Genomic DNA, 21,080 nt, shown 5'->3' on the forward strand with positions numbered 1-21,080 from the left:
GCGATCTCGTGATGGAACGGGCAGGAGATAACGTCACCGGTGCAACGGGCCCATACTACATTATAAAGCACGCGCCCAACATCCGGCACCACAAGCTCAAGCACCGGAACCGCCCATTCTGCCAGACAAAATTATCTCGCCAACACCACCGCGACAAGGAGGTGGGAATTGTTACCACACTCGATCCAGCGTCATATTCAACGCCTTGCAATACTGGCCGATGTTCCGCAACAAAGGATCGGCATGGTATAATTATGGAAACTCAAACGCCAAGAAGGTACTGGAGCTGGCCAACTCATCCACTACCTTTCTACAAGCAAATGAGACTGGCCGTTTGGCTCTAGTCCAACACTTCGCCCGTGCTCACCATCCTCGTCGACCGAAATATCATGGTGCCAACGCCTACTTGGGTGTATAATATGTATTGAAATCTTAGGTTTCATTTTTAATAAACACCTTTACTGTTACTTGTTCCGCATTACGGTATCCACTGTTATCGTTCAGTTGGCGGTCCGTGTAGAATGGATGTCCCTAACTGAAATTTGGTGGTTCGACTTCAGTACAGTATAACAGTAATTTGTTTAATAATCTGATTAACAATAAAAAAATATCTTATTTTGAAAATCAACACAAGTAAGTCGTTTCAGTTTAAGCGACTGTACTTTAAAATGAATGTAGAATGTAACGATGGTAGGAAATAGTTTACCACGTGACGGAAGTCGTCATCATATTACCTCAATTTGCGCTGGTGGGAATGACCATATAGGCAGAACTGCGGACTAGATTGACAAAGGGAATCGAACACAAAACATGCCAACGGTGACGAGTCTCTCCGCGCTCTTATAACCTGTTTTTCTCAGTTTCCATCGCGTTCCATTTTAATGCACGGTTCTCCTCTTTTTTCCTTGCTCGTAGGTTAAAATCTATACCTAAGGGTGGCAGCACCATACACTGGACAAAAGAAACAATCGCACAGATTGTTAATAATGGTGGATTGTCCTCACATGTTATCGTGGGTTTTTCTTTTGCTCTAAAGATTTTAAGAATGGTTGTGATTTCGAACGGTTCAAAATACCAATCTCCCTGTACCCCTGTGTTAATAAATACTGTAGTCACCTGATAGGACACCCCAGAGAGTATATTGGAGGAGACTGTGGTAAATTAAAGCTTGAAGCAGTAGAGGGATTAATTAAATGCAAAGTGTTGCCACCATGATCAGGTTGATGCTGTGTCGTTCATGCGGTGAACGCTTCAACCAAGGACCTTCTAAATAAAACGACAACGAGCGTGCGTTAACAGAAACTTGGATGGTACATACCGCCTATGATCTTTGTACGTATAAACCGAAGCGATTAACCCCGTACCAGCTAGCTCCATGACTCGCATGAAATTTCCTCTCCCCCCACCCCACTTCTCAAGAAGAAAGAAACCAAAACGGTCTCACGGTCTAGAACCATCGACGCGGTAACATTTGGCCTTGGCCGAACTATCAAAAGTCTTACCATCTTCAAAATTTTGCAAAACTTTTCTGTTAGCCAAGTAAAAACATGCTACCACTTCAATTTGCGCGTTCGTACTTACAATTAGTTCCAAAGGATAAGATGCTGCTGGAGTTTCATATACGAAATTAAGTCACTTTGCCATTTGTAGTGAAAACTAATAAAATCGGTGCAGGTTCCTATAATAGTCGGGGGGGGGGGGGGGGACTTTAATCTCGCCAAGAATAAATAAATGTACATGTAACCAACGGGATTTTGGTTTTTTATGCTATAAACTGGAAACTCTACCAGAGAGAATTTTACTTAAATAGACATAGACGATTATCTTTTAAAAAGAAATACCTATTTACAAGAAGAGTCGTATAGGGACCTTTAGCAGGTAGTCAAACGTGGAGAGGAGAACGGCGCCAGCTGCAACGTACAACTAATTTGAGGAAACAGAGAAGGAACTACAACGAATGATGGAGAAAATAAAATTGATTGGAAGGGATTTTTGAATGAAGCTAAACATCGGCAAGACGAAAGTAATGCTGATGAGTAAAGAAGATGAAGAAGTAAAGATACAGTTAGAACTTTGAATATAAAATTTTTATATTCAAAGGGCAGTACAGATGGATCAAGTAAAATCATTTAAACGTCTTGGCAGTATTTTCAAATGGAACAGAAGTACGGAGGATGTAAAGAAATAGAATATATCAAGGGAAGACAGTATTCAGAAAGGTGAAAGGATTGTTCACTGCAAAAAAATACCTATTTAACTATAGAGGACAATGGAGACCTATAATATACAGGTTGTCAATTTTAAAACTTGTAGTCGGCCATATTTTCGAAACTAAAGAAGATATTGAAAATCGTGTGAAACCGTTTAGGGGGTATCGAGGGGGAACCAGAATGGCGTTATGAGTGACAACCCGCCACCCCTATTAACCCCCCAGCACCCCCTCTTCAAAAATCCTAAATGGAAACCCCATACTTGTGACACATCGTTGGAAAGCGATGCTTTCCAGTGGCACCAATAAAGTCAATATTCATAAATTTAATAATTAACAAAAAAAAACTAAATGTTGACATTGAGGGATTTATGGCAAATTGGCCAAGAACTTCAACCTGAGCTGCTTCATTAAACAATCTTGGTTGCTTTCTTTTATTATTGACTTACAGTACAGCTGAACGTGTGGAAATAATATTCATTTATGGCTCCGAAAATCGATCATCTTTTAGAACAGCTAGAACGTTTAATGAGAGACATCCCGGGAGAAATGTAAGCCATGCATATGTTCAAGATTTGGTCGCTAAATTCGAAGAAACGGGATCTGTTATCTTGAATTGTGTTTAACTGGATAATGGCATGGCATTTTTTCGAAGAGATAGTTTGTAGTTATACCAGCATTTTGTAGGTATGTAAGTATGGATAATATGATAGTCAATAATAAGTGACGTCATAAAAGTCACAATTTTTCTACGCCTACTTATATAAAATTTTGGAGGGAGTTGAAACGCCCAAACCCCCCTCCCATGAGTGCGCCCCTGATATTTTAAACATTTGATGTAATATTTTATCTACTATCCATATTTTATCCACTATCCAATAAAAGACAATTTATTTATTATTTATTATTATTATTACTTTCATCGTTTTGTTGCCTCGAATAGATTTTGTTTTGTTTTTTTAAATTCATCACAGCCTACTTGATTAAAATATAAAATTCGGATATAACTGGTATCTTATTTTCAATCTTATGCTATGATAGCTCGTTGAAAAGATAATTAAAAAATCTATGAAATAATCTAAAAATCCAATATGGCGCCTATTTAACTTTAGGAAGTTGGTAAATGTTCCTCAAAGGTAGCCATCTTGAATATTTTTTGACATCAATTCTGAATTAGGCGTATCAAAGAGAGTAACTTTGATTTAAAACTTTTTTAATATCTCTTATACTTTCGGTAATATAAGACAGGACAAGGAAATGACCAATTTTAGTTTTTTTGAATTTACGTCGAACCTATTCGACATTTTGAATTTCCACAAGGAAATTTTAATAAGCATCTAAATCTGCAAAACATTGGCGATTTAACCAATTCTCTATCTTTAATAATAAGAAAGTTACCCATGCAATCTCGCTCCTGCAAAATGGGTAGTCCGCCCCTGGTTTCGGGGTTTCGAACCTACAGTTGGGTGTCGAAGACAATCACGGAATTAGGTGTCGTACTTTAATTTTGACTACAGTTTTTTACCACCCCCGTGACTGCTTCATTCTCGGAGAAAATTGTAAGTAACAAACAACAAGTCAGTACATACATCAAACGAATGGATAATTTCCACATATTAAAATAAAATGATCCAAACTTATATGAATGTAACTTCAGGGACAAGACCAAGTAATCAACATCAATAAACATAAATTAAGCAAACATTACACCAAAAATGTAAACAATTACAAACAATAGCATAACGGTATTACACATATGATTCTGCATTGCGGTTAAACCAAGTAAACTTCAAAAACAGAGATTCAAACACACAACAAATATAAAATGCGACATACAAAACACAAAGTCGATATAAAGAAATGCAAAAATTACTACCTGCATTAAATAACACAAAATAACAACAAACATTTATGGAGCGACGCGTTCACGACCGCCATTCAAGACAAGATGATCAACGTAACCGGTAACCCCCGTTCGTGCTTTCTAGGTGGCGCAGGCAGCTTTTCCCACCTAGAAATTGCATGGTTGCCAACTCTCCAAAATGTATGTATCGTCGTAAGTTGTATATACAGGGTGGAACCTTTCACATGATTAAATTGTTACCAGTGCTAATCGAGTTTGCTTACTATTTACGAAACACCATGTACGTAAAGCATCAGTCGTCTGCTGGTAACCGTCCCTGAATAAGCCCTTTGTCTACAGCTACAGCTTTTCTTGTACAAATACATTTTGGCACAAATTTTGCATATTATGAACGCAATAGCTATTTGCAACTGAACAAGTAAGCAAATTTACGAGCAAATTTATTTACAACCACGAACTTATAAATTAAGATGGACTGCTGATCAAACAGTTGCATAGATGTAGAAATGGCATCATGGCTGCCCCCATGTAGGTGTCATTTGTCAATTCAGCATTAGCAGTCCATCTTAATATATAAGTTTGTGTTTACAACCTATTCTCGGTAAAAAAATGTAATTTCATTAATTCTTGGGGAGATCCGAGATTTTAACGTTTTTGACACTCCAGGCACTCCACTATAATGCGTTTTGGTAGAATAGTTGGGAATGTCAGTCAAATTTCAATTTTCAGATATTTCTTCGCCCATTTTTGAGGGGATTTGTGACGATTTTGGAAAACTGGGTCACCAGGCTTTTACATAGCTACGTATTTAATTTAGTTTACTTATATCTGCAGCATTGCATAAATTTTAGGAAATGATGAAAATACACAATTTCGAAAAAACATGTTTCTTAGCTTTAATTTACTTAAGAAATAACTTGTTTCAACAAACCTATAATTAATGAAGAAAAAAAACAGTTACAATTCCAAGAAACGAGGACGCTAGGTCCGGGTTTTACTCTAGGTTTTACTTCTGTGCAAATATACAGGGCTGTTTCCCGTAAACCGTTACCTAAAAGTATTCAGACTCCCATTGCAGATAACTGAAATCTGAAAATTTGCATACCAACATAGTTTTTCATGATCTATCGAAAGAAAATATCATGATCGATATATCTAGTAACTTTCTTATTTTAAATAGAATACATTTTTGAAATCTACATGAAAATTTACGTCGTTTAATACCACATTTCCCTGTACCTAGCATCAGAGGTTATTCAAGATTTTTTAAATTTGTTTTCCTTTAGCGCCCTGTACCTATGGCTCCGTTGACTTGAATTTCAATAAGTCTTCCAAAATCAACAATACTGACGTGATGCTACATGCGAATGATTTAAATTTTGATCGCCCTTCTACAGGGTGTTTTAAAATTAATGGTCAAGTTTAATAACTTCGAACCATAAAAAGTTGATTTTATCAATCGAAACCTGCTTTATTTTTCTGCACTTTCAAATGTCGAGAAAAATTCTACATCGATCAATTATTACATTCCCTATACCTATCTGTAATGGTTTTCGTTTTATTTAAGATTTTTTAAATTGTGACCGTTATATTATGCACAATTCTCTTAGGGGGCCTTGAGATAAACGTGATGTCTTGAATAACTTGAAAACCTTTGATGCTAGGGCAAAGGGAAGTATGGTATCAAATGACGTAGATTTTCATGTAGATTTCAAAAATGCAATAAAATATAGGGTGCTCTATTTAAAATAAGAAAGTTGCTATCCACTTCCGGTACAAGAAATGGTTCCCAAACTGCCGGTATTTTTATGACTTAATGGGATTTTAATAGCATATCGAAATTTTTTGGGTGCGTTAGAGAAGTATTACTAATTATATTTTAAGATGTTTATAAAGTTTTATTAGTTTTACAAATAGAAAGCCAAGTAATGTTTACACAGCGTTTAAAGCACGTGCCAGGGCAGTAGCCAGATTGATTTATAAGAGCGGGTCAATAAATCTACAGAGCGGGCGGGCGAAATAATGATTTGCTGTGTTCACCCCCTGAAAAATTCGTATTTTCTTGGAAAATACAGTTCGAATAATTTGGTAGCTGAACGCAAATAAAAAATATGTACATTTTCAAAAGCTTTTCAGCAGTTCATTTTTCGCCTAAGAACATGTGTGCCAACTGCCAACTTTAGTTACTTTCTGGTTACTTAGTGGTTTGGCAGAAAATGAGTGCACAGACAGTTGGAAGGACGATCATTGAGATCTGGGTTTTTAGAGATCCAAAACGCACATATCCTTCTTAATAGTGAGAGGTCATCTGTAGGCCTCTCTTATACTACGGGTTGCAAGTGGTAAACATGACAATAATAATCTATGTATATCATTTCTGCACCTACAACCTGTTATAACAAACAATGGACCTTAGGTACTAATTTAACCATAGAAACTTAAAACACTTTCTTAAACTTACATTTTTTAACTTTTAAATAAAAGCCTATAGTTTCTTTGTTTATTAAGTTATCGGAAAAGTGATCACTACAAAACTTCTTTGCAATGATTGTTGCATAATCTGCTGTTTTCAAAATAAGTATACGGGGTCTGGTAAAAAACTTTCAGACCTAACCTCGTTTTTTAAATAGATTCAATTAAAAGTGTTAAAAAAAATTGTGTAAAATTTTTTTAATTTTTTATTTCATTATATGAACCTTTTTAATCTTTTTTGAAAGTTTTTGAATCGTTTGAATCTTTTTTTAAATATCATCCCTGGTGTGCTATAGTTTTGAAAAGAGAATTTAGTATTATGTGTTTAGATTAAAACATACAGGGTGTTGCATTAAACAAAATAAGTTAGGTCCGATAACTTTTCTTCTTGACCTCGTAAACTTACTTTGAAAATGTATTTTTTCTGTAATTGTTAACAAGTTAGTATTGATGAGTATGAATTAGATTGTTGGAAGGTAACAACCAAGACTAAGCTGCGTAAGCGGCTATTATTTAACTTTAATTAAATAAATATAGTTTAGGAGATGTGACTTTGATTGTTGGGTATCTCCCAACATCACTACATAAGGACTTATGAATGGCAGTAGAAGTGGGACGCGTCCGCTCATACCTACGCCTTAATCTTTAACATCCAGAACTGATTACATCAAACTCATATCCCCTGGGCCCTGACTCGCGGCAGTCCACATCCTCTCCTCGCACGGAGAATTTGGTAGCCATGAGAAACGTATCGCCGTTTCCAAACATGATGATCATTGTCGGACGTCTGGGGTCTCTGGCACCCCTGCTCACCGTATTCTAGCTTGTCGGCAATACGACGATATCCGTGCATCCTAGATCTGGTTCCTGATGCCCTACGTCTTTGAATAAGCCTAATTTTATATTCAAAACCTACGTGAATTTGCGCCGAAGCAGAAGCCAGAGTCAAACCGTAGCTTTTTTAAAGCTTATTTTTTATTTGCTTTATTTATTTTGCTACTTTGGTAACAGATTATATTCGCCCAAACGAAGATCTCAATTCTTTATATTCGTGCGCTGTAGATTTACGCGATCTGCAGTCACCCAGTAGTCATTAATTTTGGGTAGTAGTTTTCTTCTTCATTTCTGCTAATGAAATTTCAAGTCATCCCATTAGGTACACTCAAACTAAATCTCAATAAATAAATAAGATAAAAAAAGTTCGCAGAAAGAGATAAAGGTCGCTCCTTATTTATTTGAACTGTTTTTTTTTGCGTCATTTATTAAAATAAGATAAACTTACGTGTAAGATGTACTTAACACGTGACAGGTTGCTTCAGATTTTTTAGTAAATAAAGCTAGACATGTATAATATATGCTTATGCTAACATTTCCCTCCATACACATTAATCGACTTCGTGGTATATAGCTCGCAAAAGTGTATCTAACATGTCTTGTAAACCTCTGTAACCGATTGTAGAGAGTGATTTTAAATTTCCCGCCGTCTCAGTAATTCCATTTAGTGCAGTGGCCTTACTCTATACAAACTACAAACGATTTTTTGAGTACACGCTTTTATAGGGTAAGATACGTACATATTCGTATTCCTAACATCATCATACTCAAATTTTTTTAGTTCACCGATCCATTTTAAAAACCGGAGCTTCGAACATGTTGGCTTTATGTTTAACTATTCTTACGATAGGTTTCTGTACTCTCGTGCACCGATATTTGCATTGGAGTAGAAGAGGTATTAAGCAATACCCATTTTGGAAAATTTGGCTAAACAACATTCGCGACTTTATTACACAACCACCATTGACTGACGCCATGGTGCGAGCTCGTGAAGATTTTAAAAATGCACGGTACTGAAGAATAAAGAAAATATTTGTGTTACATTCAATACGCTTTAGATATATTGGAACTTACCAAAATTTCAAACCGAGACTGTGTATAGAAGATCCAGAACTGATAAAACACGTGTTCGTCAAAGACTTTGATTACTTCGTCGATCATAATGTTTTTTTACCATATGACGGCGACACGGTTTGGGAGAAGAGTTTATTTAATTTAAAAGGTAGGTCTCATCCAAGAAACTTAGAAATAATTTCCCCTCGCTTAGGTGACGATTGGAAACAGTTACGTGGGTTTGTAAGTCCCACGTTTACCAGCAGCAAAATTAAGCTAATGTTCCACACAATTTTGGAGTGTTCAGCACAAGTGGTCGCGTCTTTGAAAAAAAGCGGAAAAGAGATTGTCGAGTTTGATGTGAAGGAACTTTTTGGACGATTAACCACCGACGTCTTCTTCGGCACGCATTTTGGAATTCTTTGCAATTCTGTAGAAGAACAAACTAATGAATTTTACACGATTGGCCAGAAAGCCACCAATTTTCTCGGATTTTGGTTAAAAGTCCGATTCATTGTGATTCAGGTGTTTCCAATAGTAGCGAGGGTGAGTGTTTTCAGCTTTTAAATATCTCCTATCCGTACCATTGCAGGTGTTCGGTCTACGAATATTTGATCAAAACGTAACCAACTTCTTCCGGTTACTAGTTAAAAACAACATCAAATCCAGAAAATCGCAACAAATCGCTCGTCCAGACCTGATAGGCATAATCATGAAATCGGAAAATAACCCGGATAACATCGAGTTGACCGACGAGATACTAACAGCGCTTGTAGCCACATTTTTCGGTGCCGGATTCGATACCGTCTCCTCGGCATTAATGTACACATTTTATGAACTTTCCTGCAACAGCGTTGTTCAACAAAAATTGCTCGATGAAATCGATGCCAATAAAGACAACTTCACGTACCAAACGGTGATGGAAATGCAGTATTTAAATATGGTCGTGTCTGGTAAGTGCAAATTAGAACGTTGCAGCTTTGGGCACGTTATACTTTCAGAAACTCTGCGAAAATGGCCCGTTGGATTCTTCCTGGAGAGGCAGTGCGTCAAGCCGTACAGAATTCCGGCATTAAAAGACGACGAAGTTGAGGTTCAACTAAAGGTGGGGGACGGAATTTGGGTACCTCTGTACGCTCTACACAGAGATCCGGAATTGTTTAGCGATCCTGACCGTTTTGATCCCGAAAGGTTTAACCCCGAAAATAAAAAGAACATCAATCAATATGCTTATATGCCTTTTGGAAATGGGCCACGAGGTTGTATTGGTAGCAGATACGCACTATTGGTACTTAAGGTTGCCATCTTCCAAATTTTGCAAAGCTTTTCTGTTAGGCCGAGTAAAAACATGCTACCACTTCAAATTGCGCGTTCGTATTTGCAATTACTTCCAAAGGATAAGATGCTACTCGACTTTCGTAGACGAAATTAAGTTAATTTATAATCTGTAATAAGAAGTAATATAATCGATATAGGTAGGTGTAGTTTATGTGTTTATTGAACACTTGGGCATTATTGTCAGATTTCAATTTTCAGTCATTTCTTCGTCAATGGATCAATTCTGAAGGGATCGCCTTTTATAACTCACTTCGTAAATTGCAGAAAATGATGCAAATACACGACTTAGACGAAAACATATTTTTTAACTTGGCAAACATGATGGAGTGGGGGTAATTTACTACTTGAAGGAACATCAAACAAAGTGGATGTCATTTATATTTATTTTAAGTTCCAAATAACAGTGGTTTAATTCCTTAATTTACTTAGATAACTTGTTTCAATAAAACTGAAGGAAAAAATAACAATTTCCAAGCAACGGAGTCACTAGGCCCGGATTTTACGTTTATGCAAATATATGTATAGCCTGGTCGAGGAGAGTTACTGGCGTTTTAAAAAGCTAGTTGGCTCTTTCCACGTACGCAGCTTTTTCCCCTACCCCCCACGACCGTTCTCGCCTTCCTGCTTGTCTGTCCCCATGGAGCCAGAGGAGGGATCCTCCAAACGCCATACGGCACAGCTTGCGCCCGACGCTCCCACCGAAGAGAGGTCGTTATCCGACCCAGCGTCTCTGAGTTTTCGTTCGACGCCAAGACCTTGAACCTGAAGAATTTTATCTTGGGCTTTAAGACCGGCCACAAACAGAATCAAAGACGCCTTTAGTCGTTTCTGCCTGTTTGTCTAATACTAACACTGATCCCGTGTGCGGGGGTTTTAGTCACTGGGCGTCGTGACTCCCCGCAGAGATCATTGTCCTCTGGCTTCGCTCCATCTGTCACCAGATTGTTGTATTATGGTGATCTTGTAGATCGCATGTTAGTTTTGGACCCTAACCAACAATTCGTCGACACCCACAAAGTTTGTGGCATCATCACAGTCAACGGTCGTTCTGATGACCTGATGACAAATTCGCCTACTACAACTAACTTTAGCAAATCAAATGGCAGAGAACCACTGACTAAAAACGTCTTTTCATGGAGCTGCGCCAGTCAAGGGAAAATCGGCTTTAGACGTGTGTTCGTCTAGGTCAGGGGTCGGCAATCTATTGAAACAGAAGAGCCAAAAATTACAAATTATAACATTTCCCAGTTTTGAAAGAGCCACAAAAAAATTTTGATTTAATATTATAGTATTTGGCTATATACAGGGTCCTGCAACAATGCGTCGGTTTTTCCTACATAGCTGATACCTGGTAAAAAATATTGGTGGTTGCGGATCTACAGAAATTATTTTTGCATGTACAGGGTGTCCCATTTTTACGATGTCAATAAATAACTGATCTTTTTAAATAGAACATCCTGCATATTACTTGTTTCAATGCCATTTGTTCAAACTGCTATAACTATTCTTTTTCAAATGGAACTACTACTGTTTTATTTCGCTATTCGATTGTCTTTTGCGTTCTCTTCAATGTTTATAAGGGGTGCCCTGTGCTTAAACCCCGCAGTTTTTATGGTATTCAATATTTTTCACAAAAGTACCTACTCATTAATTAATTACGTGTTTATACATCGGAGTAGGCTGCTATAATAAAAAAACAAAAGAATACAAGAAAGTAAAGGTAAACAGGTGTCACAAATTAGATAATTATTTGCTGCAAGTGTACTTTTGATTTGGTAAACAAATAAGATTAATTAAAAAGGCGAATTTCGAACAAATGAAGTAATTTCTTTAGATAAATACGGAGAGCCGCAACTTTATATCAAAAGAGCCGCATGCGGCTCGCGAGCCGCAGATTCGATTGCCGACCCCTGGTCTAGGTCGATGCAGTGTGTGGCGACACCATAACCACCCATCCTAAACCCCTCGTTTTAGTCGCTATTACTCCAAATAACTAAATGTGACTAAGGAAACACCGTCCAGCAAATCTGACTCCTTCCCTTACCAATACGGTAAGGTGTATGCAGTCTTTTCCTGAAATGCATCGTTACTTTGCCACTTTGAGAACAGCGCGGTTCCCGAACGTGCGACACTGAAAAAAATGACTTCCTTGTGGTAACAAATTTAGAATTGCTACATGCATATTGTTGCAGCAGCAAAAAGAAATGGTTTTAAGAACTAAATAATTTACTGCTTTAGTTTTCCCAAGTAGTTGCGATTTCCTGGGGTTAATAATGAAACTTTGTTGGAGGATAGCAAACATTTTTTGTTAAGAGCGCCAACGAGCATTTTGCATTGATTCCATGAACATAAAAGTATGCCTTCATAACAAAAAGCAGTTTGCTGATAAACCTAATACCACTGTATTTGTGACAACATACTAAATTCCTTAACTTGAAGGACGAAAATAATATAAAATTTTATTTATAATACTGCAATCATGCAATTCCCAAGTAGTTGACAGGATGTGCTTATCTCACCTTGCCTTGCATGTCCCAGAGTGCCAGCCAGATGTGAGAGGACATCATTACAAAGTACTCTGTGACCCTGTCCAGTGTCATAATTACTAGCTCATTTTTTCACGGTAAGTCGCCAATCTTGTACCTACTGAATTTCGGTTATTTACATTACGAACTTTTAGTATTTTAATGTTTTTTCAATGGCTGAACAAAGTGTAGGTGATATATTGGAACAATGGGGATTCCCGGAACTACTTTTGGTGTTTGAAGGTAAGTGTAACTTTAATCCATAAATTGTTTTGAACTATCTTTTGTTTTCCGGCATTTTCATTTTTAGATTTTTCGAACAACGACAACTCGAAAAGTGCCGGTCTGATCAGAAACTGGTCGAGGAACTTTTTATTCAGTTTTCTTTGTATAACACCATCCCATAGTCCGTGTGCGCGAATTTCGAAACACGCTGTATATGTAAAAGCTGTTTACATGTAGTGTAGGTAAGTTTTAATCTCGGTTTTAATTTAAGTGTTTTATATTTTGTCTTTGGAGATGTTAATGATGACAAATTTACTTCCAACAAGTTATGTTGATTTCCTACAGCAAATAATTTTGTTGAGGCTATAGCTACTAAAAAAATTAGTTCGAGTAACTAATTGTTAGTTACGACAACAATTCTTTTTTTTCAGTGGAGGATCCCTTCCGGGAAGCTCCAGTTTCTATGTCCACCATCGTTGCGGTACCTAAAACCCACGCTTCGAAGACAGCATATTAGATTAAAACGGCTCTCATCTAAGGTCTCGATCCTAAAAGTCCCGAATCGGAGAAAAGCAATCCTCAAAATAATCTGATAGAAAAAGTTGCAAGATCAGGCCCTTCCGAGGCTATCCATTTTGGATGTCTCTCGGACCAGAATTTAGATTATGCTCCAATAGATATCCTTTCTTTAGCCACATCGGCCTTGAAAGTGATTCCGGTTTGAGAACAAGTCGCTGGATTCTTGGATGCGATCCAATCGTACGCAATTTTCTCTTCTCAATGATACTAAATGCAGCTAGTCACGAGATAAGAGCTTCTACAGGAGCTCTCATACACAAATTGCGTGAGGACTTAGTTATAGGACCTAAGTATGCTATTTTTTTACGTCTAAATTAAATTTAGGTTAGGTTTTATAATGATTTTGTATGACTTTTGCTATAAAATAAAGTTTCACGACCATAAGCGGAAACTATACAATTAATCCTGGTCCATTTTACCCTGTATTGATTAAGCAGAACGCCTTTACAGTCCCAAAAATTGGTTGCCATCAATTTTCGAGAAGTGGACGGGTTTTTGCATTTTTTGGTGCATTGTTTTCTGCTTTATGAGAGATGACTTTTCGTCGAAAAATAACTGTGTAGTTCTGCAATGCGTCCAAATGTTCTTGACAAACTTTGTCTCTCACCAAGTTCCTGCTTTGGCGCAAGAAGTAGGAAATTCTATCGAGCAGACACTTTTTCAAGTCCATATATTCGTGTATTTGAGTCCTGCGCTAGTGCTAAGCTCTTCTGGTCTTCTGAACCTCTGATTAAGGTAGAATGTGTCGTTGGAGATGATATCCTGAAGAGTTAAGATGGAGTTCATACCTTATTTAGGATACACATCACGCCTCGGCCCTCTGACTAGGACTCCTTACGTCTCCGTTAAACCGCTCAGTAGAACTGGCAACATGGTCGAGCCCGCACCTATCGTATCTGCCCAACTCACATTGTATTCTAAATGCGCTTTGCTTATCGCCAGACTTATTCACGTCCACGTTTCTTGTGAACCGGTGCATTTCCCTATGTTTGAACGTAATACAAATTCGGAAAAAATTTTACAACTGTAAATCAATCTCCCGTTACAGTATTTTGTATGCCTACTTCTGAGGTATAGTATGTACCAACAGACATATGAACAGACGACGGTGAATCTCACGCAATGGAGTCCCTTTAAGTGGAATTAAAATTAATTCTCGAGCTATAGTTTTAGTTAGGCGGGAAAATGGGTAGGCGAAGAGGAAAAGATGCAGAAGTTGGGTGACTCGACACCGACTCGATTGAACGTGGGTTTCAGTAAAGCTGAAGTACCCCGCAATCGTAGCTTATGTTGTCTGTGCTACAAGCAACCAGCGATCTAGGATACCAATACTCTTCTGAGTAGGCTAACGGTTAACTAGGCGCGGATATGGGACAAAAACACCTGGTCAACGTTTTTGATCAGCATCTGTTCGCTAGGCGCGGTTCCCACTGGAGCGATACGATAAGCGATGCAACAGGTGATTCGATAAGCAACCCGATCCTGATTCGACAGCGATCACTCATAATCGTGCAAATGTAATGGAAGCAACTAATCTCGTACACACTGGAGCGATCGCGATACTACACCGATAATTATCGGAGTCGCGTCGGGGTGAGAGACATAGCTGTCGGATCGCTTTGACCGCAGTATCGTTCGACACGTCCGATTAATCATGTCGGGTCAGCAAGAAGACGTGCAATCCTCTATTTCCTTCGTGGAATTGGTGGAGGAGAACGCGTGCTTATGGAATTATACATTGAAAAGTTATAGCAGGACTGATTTGACAGGTATTCTAGCTACCACGTTCAGGGGTTGGAAACACTCGGACGAGATTCTAAGAATATCGTGCGAGAACATCCGTTCCATTGAGTGGTTGATGGAGGTGGTTGGCACTGTGGGAGACTGCACACTTAACGGTAGTGCAGGAAGACTGTCTTCTTAGGCTCGGAAAATTGGGTCCCCAGGGAACCTAACGGCGCTGGAAGCACAATTCCTCGGCAAAGGTAGGCAGCAGGTGTGTCTTCCACACAGCCAAAGAACGACCAACCTCAAGGGAGGCGGATAGTTTTTGGCATTAAGGAAGAGGCCCAGGATAACTTAACCACCAGACGGGGGACACAGTTATGAGTGTTCCCCTGTAAAGGTGAGGGTTAGTAACCCTGCCCGAACAAAAGGTGTGCTCCTCATTATAAAGCAGGACATTGCCTTCATTCAAGAACCCTGTGTTGTTAAATCAAGGGTTTCTGGTCTTGGGAGTTCAAAAGGAACCGTTTTATTTGATACACGGCAAGAAAAAGCAAGAATTATCTATGTCTGTTTTGGAGTTGGATTACTAATTAAAACACTCCCGTGTATTTTCTCTTATCGATCTAATTTATTTACGATATTGACATAACGAACGTTAAACATAACAATTGAATATCTAACTAATTTTTTCCTATTACTTTGATCTGATCAATGACAAATAACATAAATTTGTTGGGACACAACAATGTCCCTAGCCACCGTAAAGATTTTCTACTGCCACACCGTGGCCGTGATAACACGACTATACAGTTAAGCTGTAACATACAGGGTAAAGCTGAATTATAACGGGCGATCAAAAATGGTTGCTGTCGAGTCGCTTTTGGAAGTTCAAATTAAGTAATACTTCCCATGTAAACAAAAATTCCGAGGTGACTCGACAGCAACTCATTTTTGATCGCATAGCAGTAATAGCATCTCCCGGGAGATTCTGCCAACCTATAAATCACTATCGACTAGCTCTGACCATTATAACGAACTGGTAAGTCACATACCAGAAGCGACTCTGTCAAATCATAGAATTTTCCCTTTACAAAATCTCCTTGGAGAAACACTTAGAGAGAGCCCTCTCGGGGGACGTCTCTACAGTTGGAATCATTTGGACAGACATGTCCTCTGAGAACTGCCAAGATGCCCTATACTATAATTATCCTTGGGGGTGCAGGGTGCTCGAAACGCAGAAAACTCAGCTCACCGAAGTATTGAATAAGGCAAGGAAGTACAAAGCTACAGCCGACTGGGAAGCCTATAAGGGAAACCTAAGGCTACCTATATAAGAAAAAATTAGAAGGCGGCAAAGAGAGGCATAGAGGAGTTTTGCAGCTCTATAGAATTCGTTTCCTCTGCATTCCACCTAACTAAAATTCTAAAAAATAGTTCATATTATAACCCACCTAGTCTCAGACGAGAGGTGGCCCTACACGAACAAACTTTTAGAGACAGTCGAGGTGTTGAGATACGCTCACTTTCCTGTAGCCACCACAGCGCCATACTTTCACTGGCCAGCGGCAACTCTCTACACTCACACGGAGACTGGTCGGTTGTCAGCTAGATGGTGGATGTGGCGAGGGTAACCTGGACGGTAAAATCGTTCTCAACTTACAAATCACCAGGAATGGACGGCATAATACCAGCCCTCCTGCAATGAATGCAGAGCTACCTCGTGAGAATGTATACGAGCTGTATCGCTTTCAAACGTGGCAAAGGTGATTAGTTCACACCTAATGCATATCGTCAAATTAGTTTGTCTTTTCTTCTTAAGGCACCAACACGGTTTTCTCTGCACCCTAACCAACACCTATACTCCCCAGGAAGATCTGTAGAGTCACATTTCTGGACTGTAAAGAGTCCACACTGGGAGCATCCATAGACACAAAAAGAGTTATTGGCAAAACAACCTTCAAAACGTTACGCCACTACGGTAAAGTCGTACGAGGCTGGCATGCGCAGCTACTGAAACTCAGAGCAGTGTTGGCGGGGAAACACTAAGGTGGACGAGTACACTTCAAAAATTCTTGATCTCAACCGAAAAATCTTACGTTGCGGTATAACTTTTGATGAACATTCTCTCTCATTGTTTATTCTGAGGGGTCTTCCAAGGGACAAATATGAAATCTTCATTAGAACATTGGACCATCAAGAAAGTTTAAGTCATAAGTAAATTGTTGGTGGAAGAGAAACGTCAAATCAGATTAGACGGACTGTCGACAAAAACAGACGAAGTAAAAGCTATGATAGCACTGCGCAGAAGTCAAAAGCAAACCAAAGTATGAAGTCGAAAAACCATGGAAACACAATACTCAACGAGCTAAGGGAGAAAGTAGAAATGAAGATCGAGTCTACAAGTGCTATACACCTGTGGAAATTTAGGACACAAATCTTGTGACTGTCCAGAGTTGAAGGAGTTCTTGAGACAACGACACAAGAAGGAAGGTATGGCAAGTAGTGCTATAAGCGAAATTGTCGATTCAGTCCACAAAGTCAAAGCGTATTGTTCAGTAGGAGTTAAAGGCAATATGAAGAGGAAATGCTGGTACTTAGACTCTTGTTCTTCAGATCACATGACACCGTTGAAAGAAGAATTTGTCGAACTGGATGAAGATTACTGTGGCATCATCAAGATGGGAAATGGGGACGAAGCACGAAGCTCAGATAGAAAGCAAAGGCATCGTCATGATTCGCACACCTGAAGAAGACGGAGGATTCAGCATCACATTGTCTGAGACACTTTTCGTTCCAGATCTTGAATGTGCTTTGATGTCTGTTTCAAAGTTGACAGATAAAGGTTTGGATGCCATGTTCACTGGTGAAAGAGGAGTAGTTTTGGATAATGATGAGCCGATCTTTAGAGTCAAAAAGGATGATCAGGTATACGTTGGAAATACTGCGGATATAAGAAGTGAAAATTTTAACATTGGACAGAAGAATGGATTATCATGTAGAGCAGTCAACAACATGCAGCTATGGCATCGAAGATTTGGGCATGTGAATAAAAGGGATTTGTTGAGAATTCCTTTTCTCAAAAATTTAAAAGAAGAACCAAATAAAGACGATGGGAAATGTGAAGTTTGCATTCAAGGAAAATTCAGTCGTTTTAGTTTTCCTAAGAAAAGAAGCGAGAAAACAACAGCAGTATTGCAGATCACCCACAGCGACCTAATGGGTAAAATTTCACCATCTATTGGCGGATCATTATTTATTATGACTCTTATTGAAGATTACTCTCATTATATCGTTGTCAAATATTTGAAGACGAAGGATGAGCCGTTCCCCGAATTTGTTAGATTTCATAAGGAAGCGGAAAGTCAACAGAAAAAGTTACTGACCCTGCAAAGTGACAATGATGGCGAATACATATCACATGTTTTCGAGACGTACTTGGAATGGAATAAAAGACAGGAGAAGTGCACCAGGTTGTCCGCAGAAAAATGGTCTGGCAGAACGGCAGAACCGCGTTCTGGTAGAAATGGCAAGATGCATGATGTAAGAATCCGGTGTACCCATGAATTTTTGGGCTTAAGCAATTATCACATCAGTTTTTATCAGAAATCGGTGCCCCTCATCTGCAATTGACTTCAAAATACCTTACGGAATCTTGCACAATAAGAAATTAAAGTTAGAGAAAGCAAATTTAATTAAGATTTTTGGTTGCCAAGCATGGGCAAAGAAATTCTAAGTCAACGAAATTTGAATCAAAAGCGGAAACATGTGTGCTTATTGGATTCGCCGAAAATACGAAGGATGGTTATCGATTATGGAGTTTGAAGCGAAGAAAGGTAAACATCAGGAGAGATGTAATTGTTCAGGAAGAGATTTTTCCATTTAAACAACCTGTATTGAAAGTACCAAGTGAATGTCGAAACCAAACTCAGACATTTTGACTGTAATTTCCTAAGCGAGTTAAACGAAAAAGAATGATTGTTTTCTGAAGTCTTTACAGATAAAAATTATTCTGTTGAAATTGTACCCGAAGGAGAAATGGTTGCTCAGAATCAAGACGTGTTAGATGGAGAGCTGGAAATTCAAAATCAAGAAGCTGTAATAGAAGAAATGATTCATAACCAAGGAGAAGAGCAAACTGAAATCGATAATAGGTACGGACGAAGGACCTGTACAATTAAGAAAATGTAGTAGAGCACCAGTAACAAGAAAATTATGTAAATTGCCATGTTGTATGTCTGCTCAACTCTACGATCATGAAGAGAAGATTCCGTCCAGTTATGAGGAAGCTGTGAATGGCTCAAACGCACTTGCATGGGAGGATGCCATTAATAAAGAGTTTCAGAATTTAAATTTGCAAGAAACCTGGAAAATTATAAAACGACAACTAGGTGCAAGGATAGGCTGCAAGATCGGTGTTCACAATCAAAAACGGAGATGGAAACATTAAGAAGTGTAAAGCCCGACTTGTTGCACAAGGTTTTCGTCAAACTCACGGAGTAAACAATTTTGAAACTATGAGTCCTGTAGTAGAGAAGAAATCAATCAGACTTCTGACGTATCTAGCTGTATATCATGGATGGAGTTTGGATCATGTAGATGTAGTCGGAGCTTACTTCAATAGCAGTTTGGATGAGGAAGTATTGATAGAAGTACCTGATGGATTAGAACTCGATAAAGGTAAATTCGTTTGTAAACTTAAAAAAAGTCTGTACGGCCTTAAGCAATCAGGTAGGAACTGGTATAATCACGTAACATCCATTATGTTAAGTTTAGATTTTGCCAAATGTATCAGTGAACCTTGCATATTTTTTAAGCAAGACATTATAGTGGCCGTTTATGTTGACGATTTTTTGGTTTTGGGAATTGAAGAAAAAGTTTTAAAATGTAAAGAAATTATTGGTAAAATTATCAAACTTAAAGATTTAGGTCCCGTAAGATCGTTCATATCAATACAGTTTGATCGACCTAGTAAGAATGTTATAACCATAAATCAGAGTTAATACATAAAATCCATTTTTTATTATACCTGAATCACAATCTCCGTTTTAAACACTCAAATGCGTGCGAAAAAGGGCCTTTAAAACCTTAGACCATATAGTACATGGACTGCTAATTGTAACGAAAATATGGCCAAGGACATCGCCTGGGTATGTGAGTTTCAGGGTAAACGAGTCTGTCCGAAGTTGTCCGATTAGATACGATTTCAGACTGTCAACCTATAAATTAACAAACGTCAATTAATTAATCGCCTAGATATGCCAAAAAAGCAAACCTATCCGTATTTGTGGACGTGTAGAAGATAATCAAGAGTATTTAAAGCTTCCCGTACTACGCGGTTCCCATAAAAGCTACTCTTTACGCGATCCGAGTGGTGTTCATACGGCTTTAGTTTACCCTGAGATTCGCATACCCACGACTACAGTGCCCTCTATCCGTGACCACCCATTTTGTATTGAAAGCATAGGGATAATAGCAGTCCATGTACTATATGGTCTAAGTTTAAAACACACGTGCTTTAAAGTTGCTAAGTAACGATACTTCAAGTATGACTTTTGAAACTGTCAACTGGATGAAATAAAAAATCCTCTTAGGTCGCTTTCTGTAAATGCAGAACATTTCTTTGGCTTTTGTACCTATCCTTTGGTTGAAGCTTTCACAAACGCGCGCAATTTAGGGTATGCTTCCAAATCTGTTCCACTTTTTAATCGCAGCATTGCTTTAAAGTTTTGAATGAATGCACCAAAATATAGAAGATTTAAATACCTTTGACATTTCCTTCATATATGCCTGCATTATGGATGCATTTAAGGATGTATTCGTAAGTAACTTCCTATTCATCCATGGAAACAACTTTTCATATTCTTTATAATAGGCTTTACTGGAGTTGGATTTTATACCTACCAACGTTTGTTTAGATTTTACAACAATCGATTTAATGGACGGTGTATTATCTTTTTCAACGGAAATCGTTTAATTCACAAAGACGATGATTTTTATAAGCAAACGTCAAGTGACATTTCCATGGCAATCGTGAAATTACGAACACCCAGCCCACTTAATTAGACATGTATTCGAGTATAACGTCAATATGACTTCATTGTATTTCCTATATTTAAATTATACTGCAGGTATAATAAAAAATACTATAAGATACACGTGTATAATTGGTCTTTAAAGCACTTGCAACGTTAAAGGCACTCCGCTTTGCGTCGTGCTCTTAAACTCGTTGCGCGTGCTTTAAAGACTTGATTAT

At 38.3% G+C, this 21,080-nt stretch overlaps 1 protein-coding gene across 3 annotated transcripts; it reads left to right on the forward strand.

Annotated features, from left to right (window-relative positions):
• Positions 1 to 7,947: 7,947 nt before the first annotated feature.
• Positions 7,948 to 11,103, forward strand: LOC116178988 (cytochrome P450 9e2-like). Of its 3 annotated transcripts, none has more exons than XM_031498676.1 (7): positions 7,948 to 8,106; positions 8,161 to 8,389; positions 8,438 to 8,601; positions 8,647 to 8,978; positions 9,025 to 9,385; positions 9,434 to 9,907; positions 9,955 to 11,103. In XM_031498676.1, the coding sequence occupies exons 2-6, from the start codon at positions 8,196 to 8,198 to the stop codon at positions 9,862 to 9,864; spliced, it is 1,482 nt and encodes a 493-aa protein (XP_031354536.1). In that variant the 5' UTR covers positions 7,948 to 8,106; positions 8,161 to 8,195; the 3' UTR covers positions 9,865 to 9,907; positions 9,955 to 11,103. The 3 variants fall into 3 exon arrangements, with proteins under 3 accessions (XP_031354536.1, XP_031354534.1, XP_031354533.1); XM_031498674.1 differs by having other exon boundaries at positions 9,969 to 11,102; XM_031498673.1 differs by lacking the exon at positions 9,955 to 11,103 and having other exon boundaries at positions 9,434 to 9,916.
• Positions 11,104 to 21,080: the final 9,977 nt, after the last annotated feature.

The sequence above is a fragment of the Photinus pyralis genome, unplaced genomic scaffold, assembly GCF_008802855.1.
Source record: "Photinus pyralis isolate 1611_PpyrPB1 unplaced genomic scaffold, Ppyr1.3 Ppyr1.4_LG8, whole genome shotgun sequence".
Taxonomy (NCBI): Eukaryota; Metazoa; Arthropoda; class Insecta; order Coleoptera; family Lampyridae; genus Photinus; species Photinus pyralis.

Bases quoted from the DNA above. Each gene is read 5' to 3' on its own strand.
- LOC116178988 (XM_031498676.1), top strand. From the start codon at position 8,196: ATGTTGGCTTTATGTTTAACTATTCTTACGATAGGTTTCTGTACTCTC. The intron at 8,979-9,024 runs GTGAGTGTTTTC...GTACCATTGCAG, and splicing joins TGTTTCCAATAGTAGCGAGG to GTGTTCGGTCTACGAATATT. The intron at 9,386-9,433 runs GTAAGTGCAAAT...TTATACTTTCAG, and splicing joins TTTAAATATGGTCGTGTCTG to AAACTCTGCGAAAATGGCCC.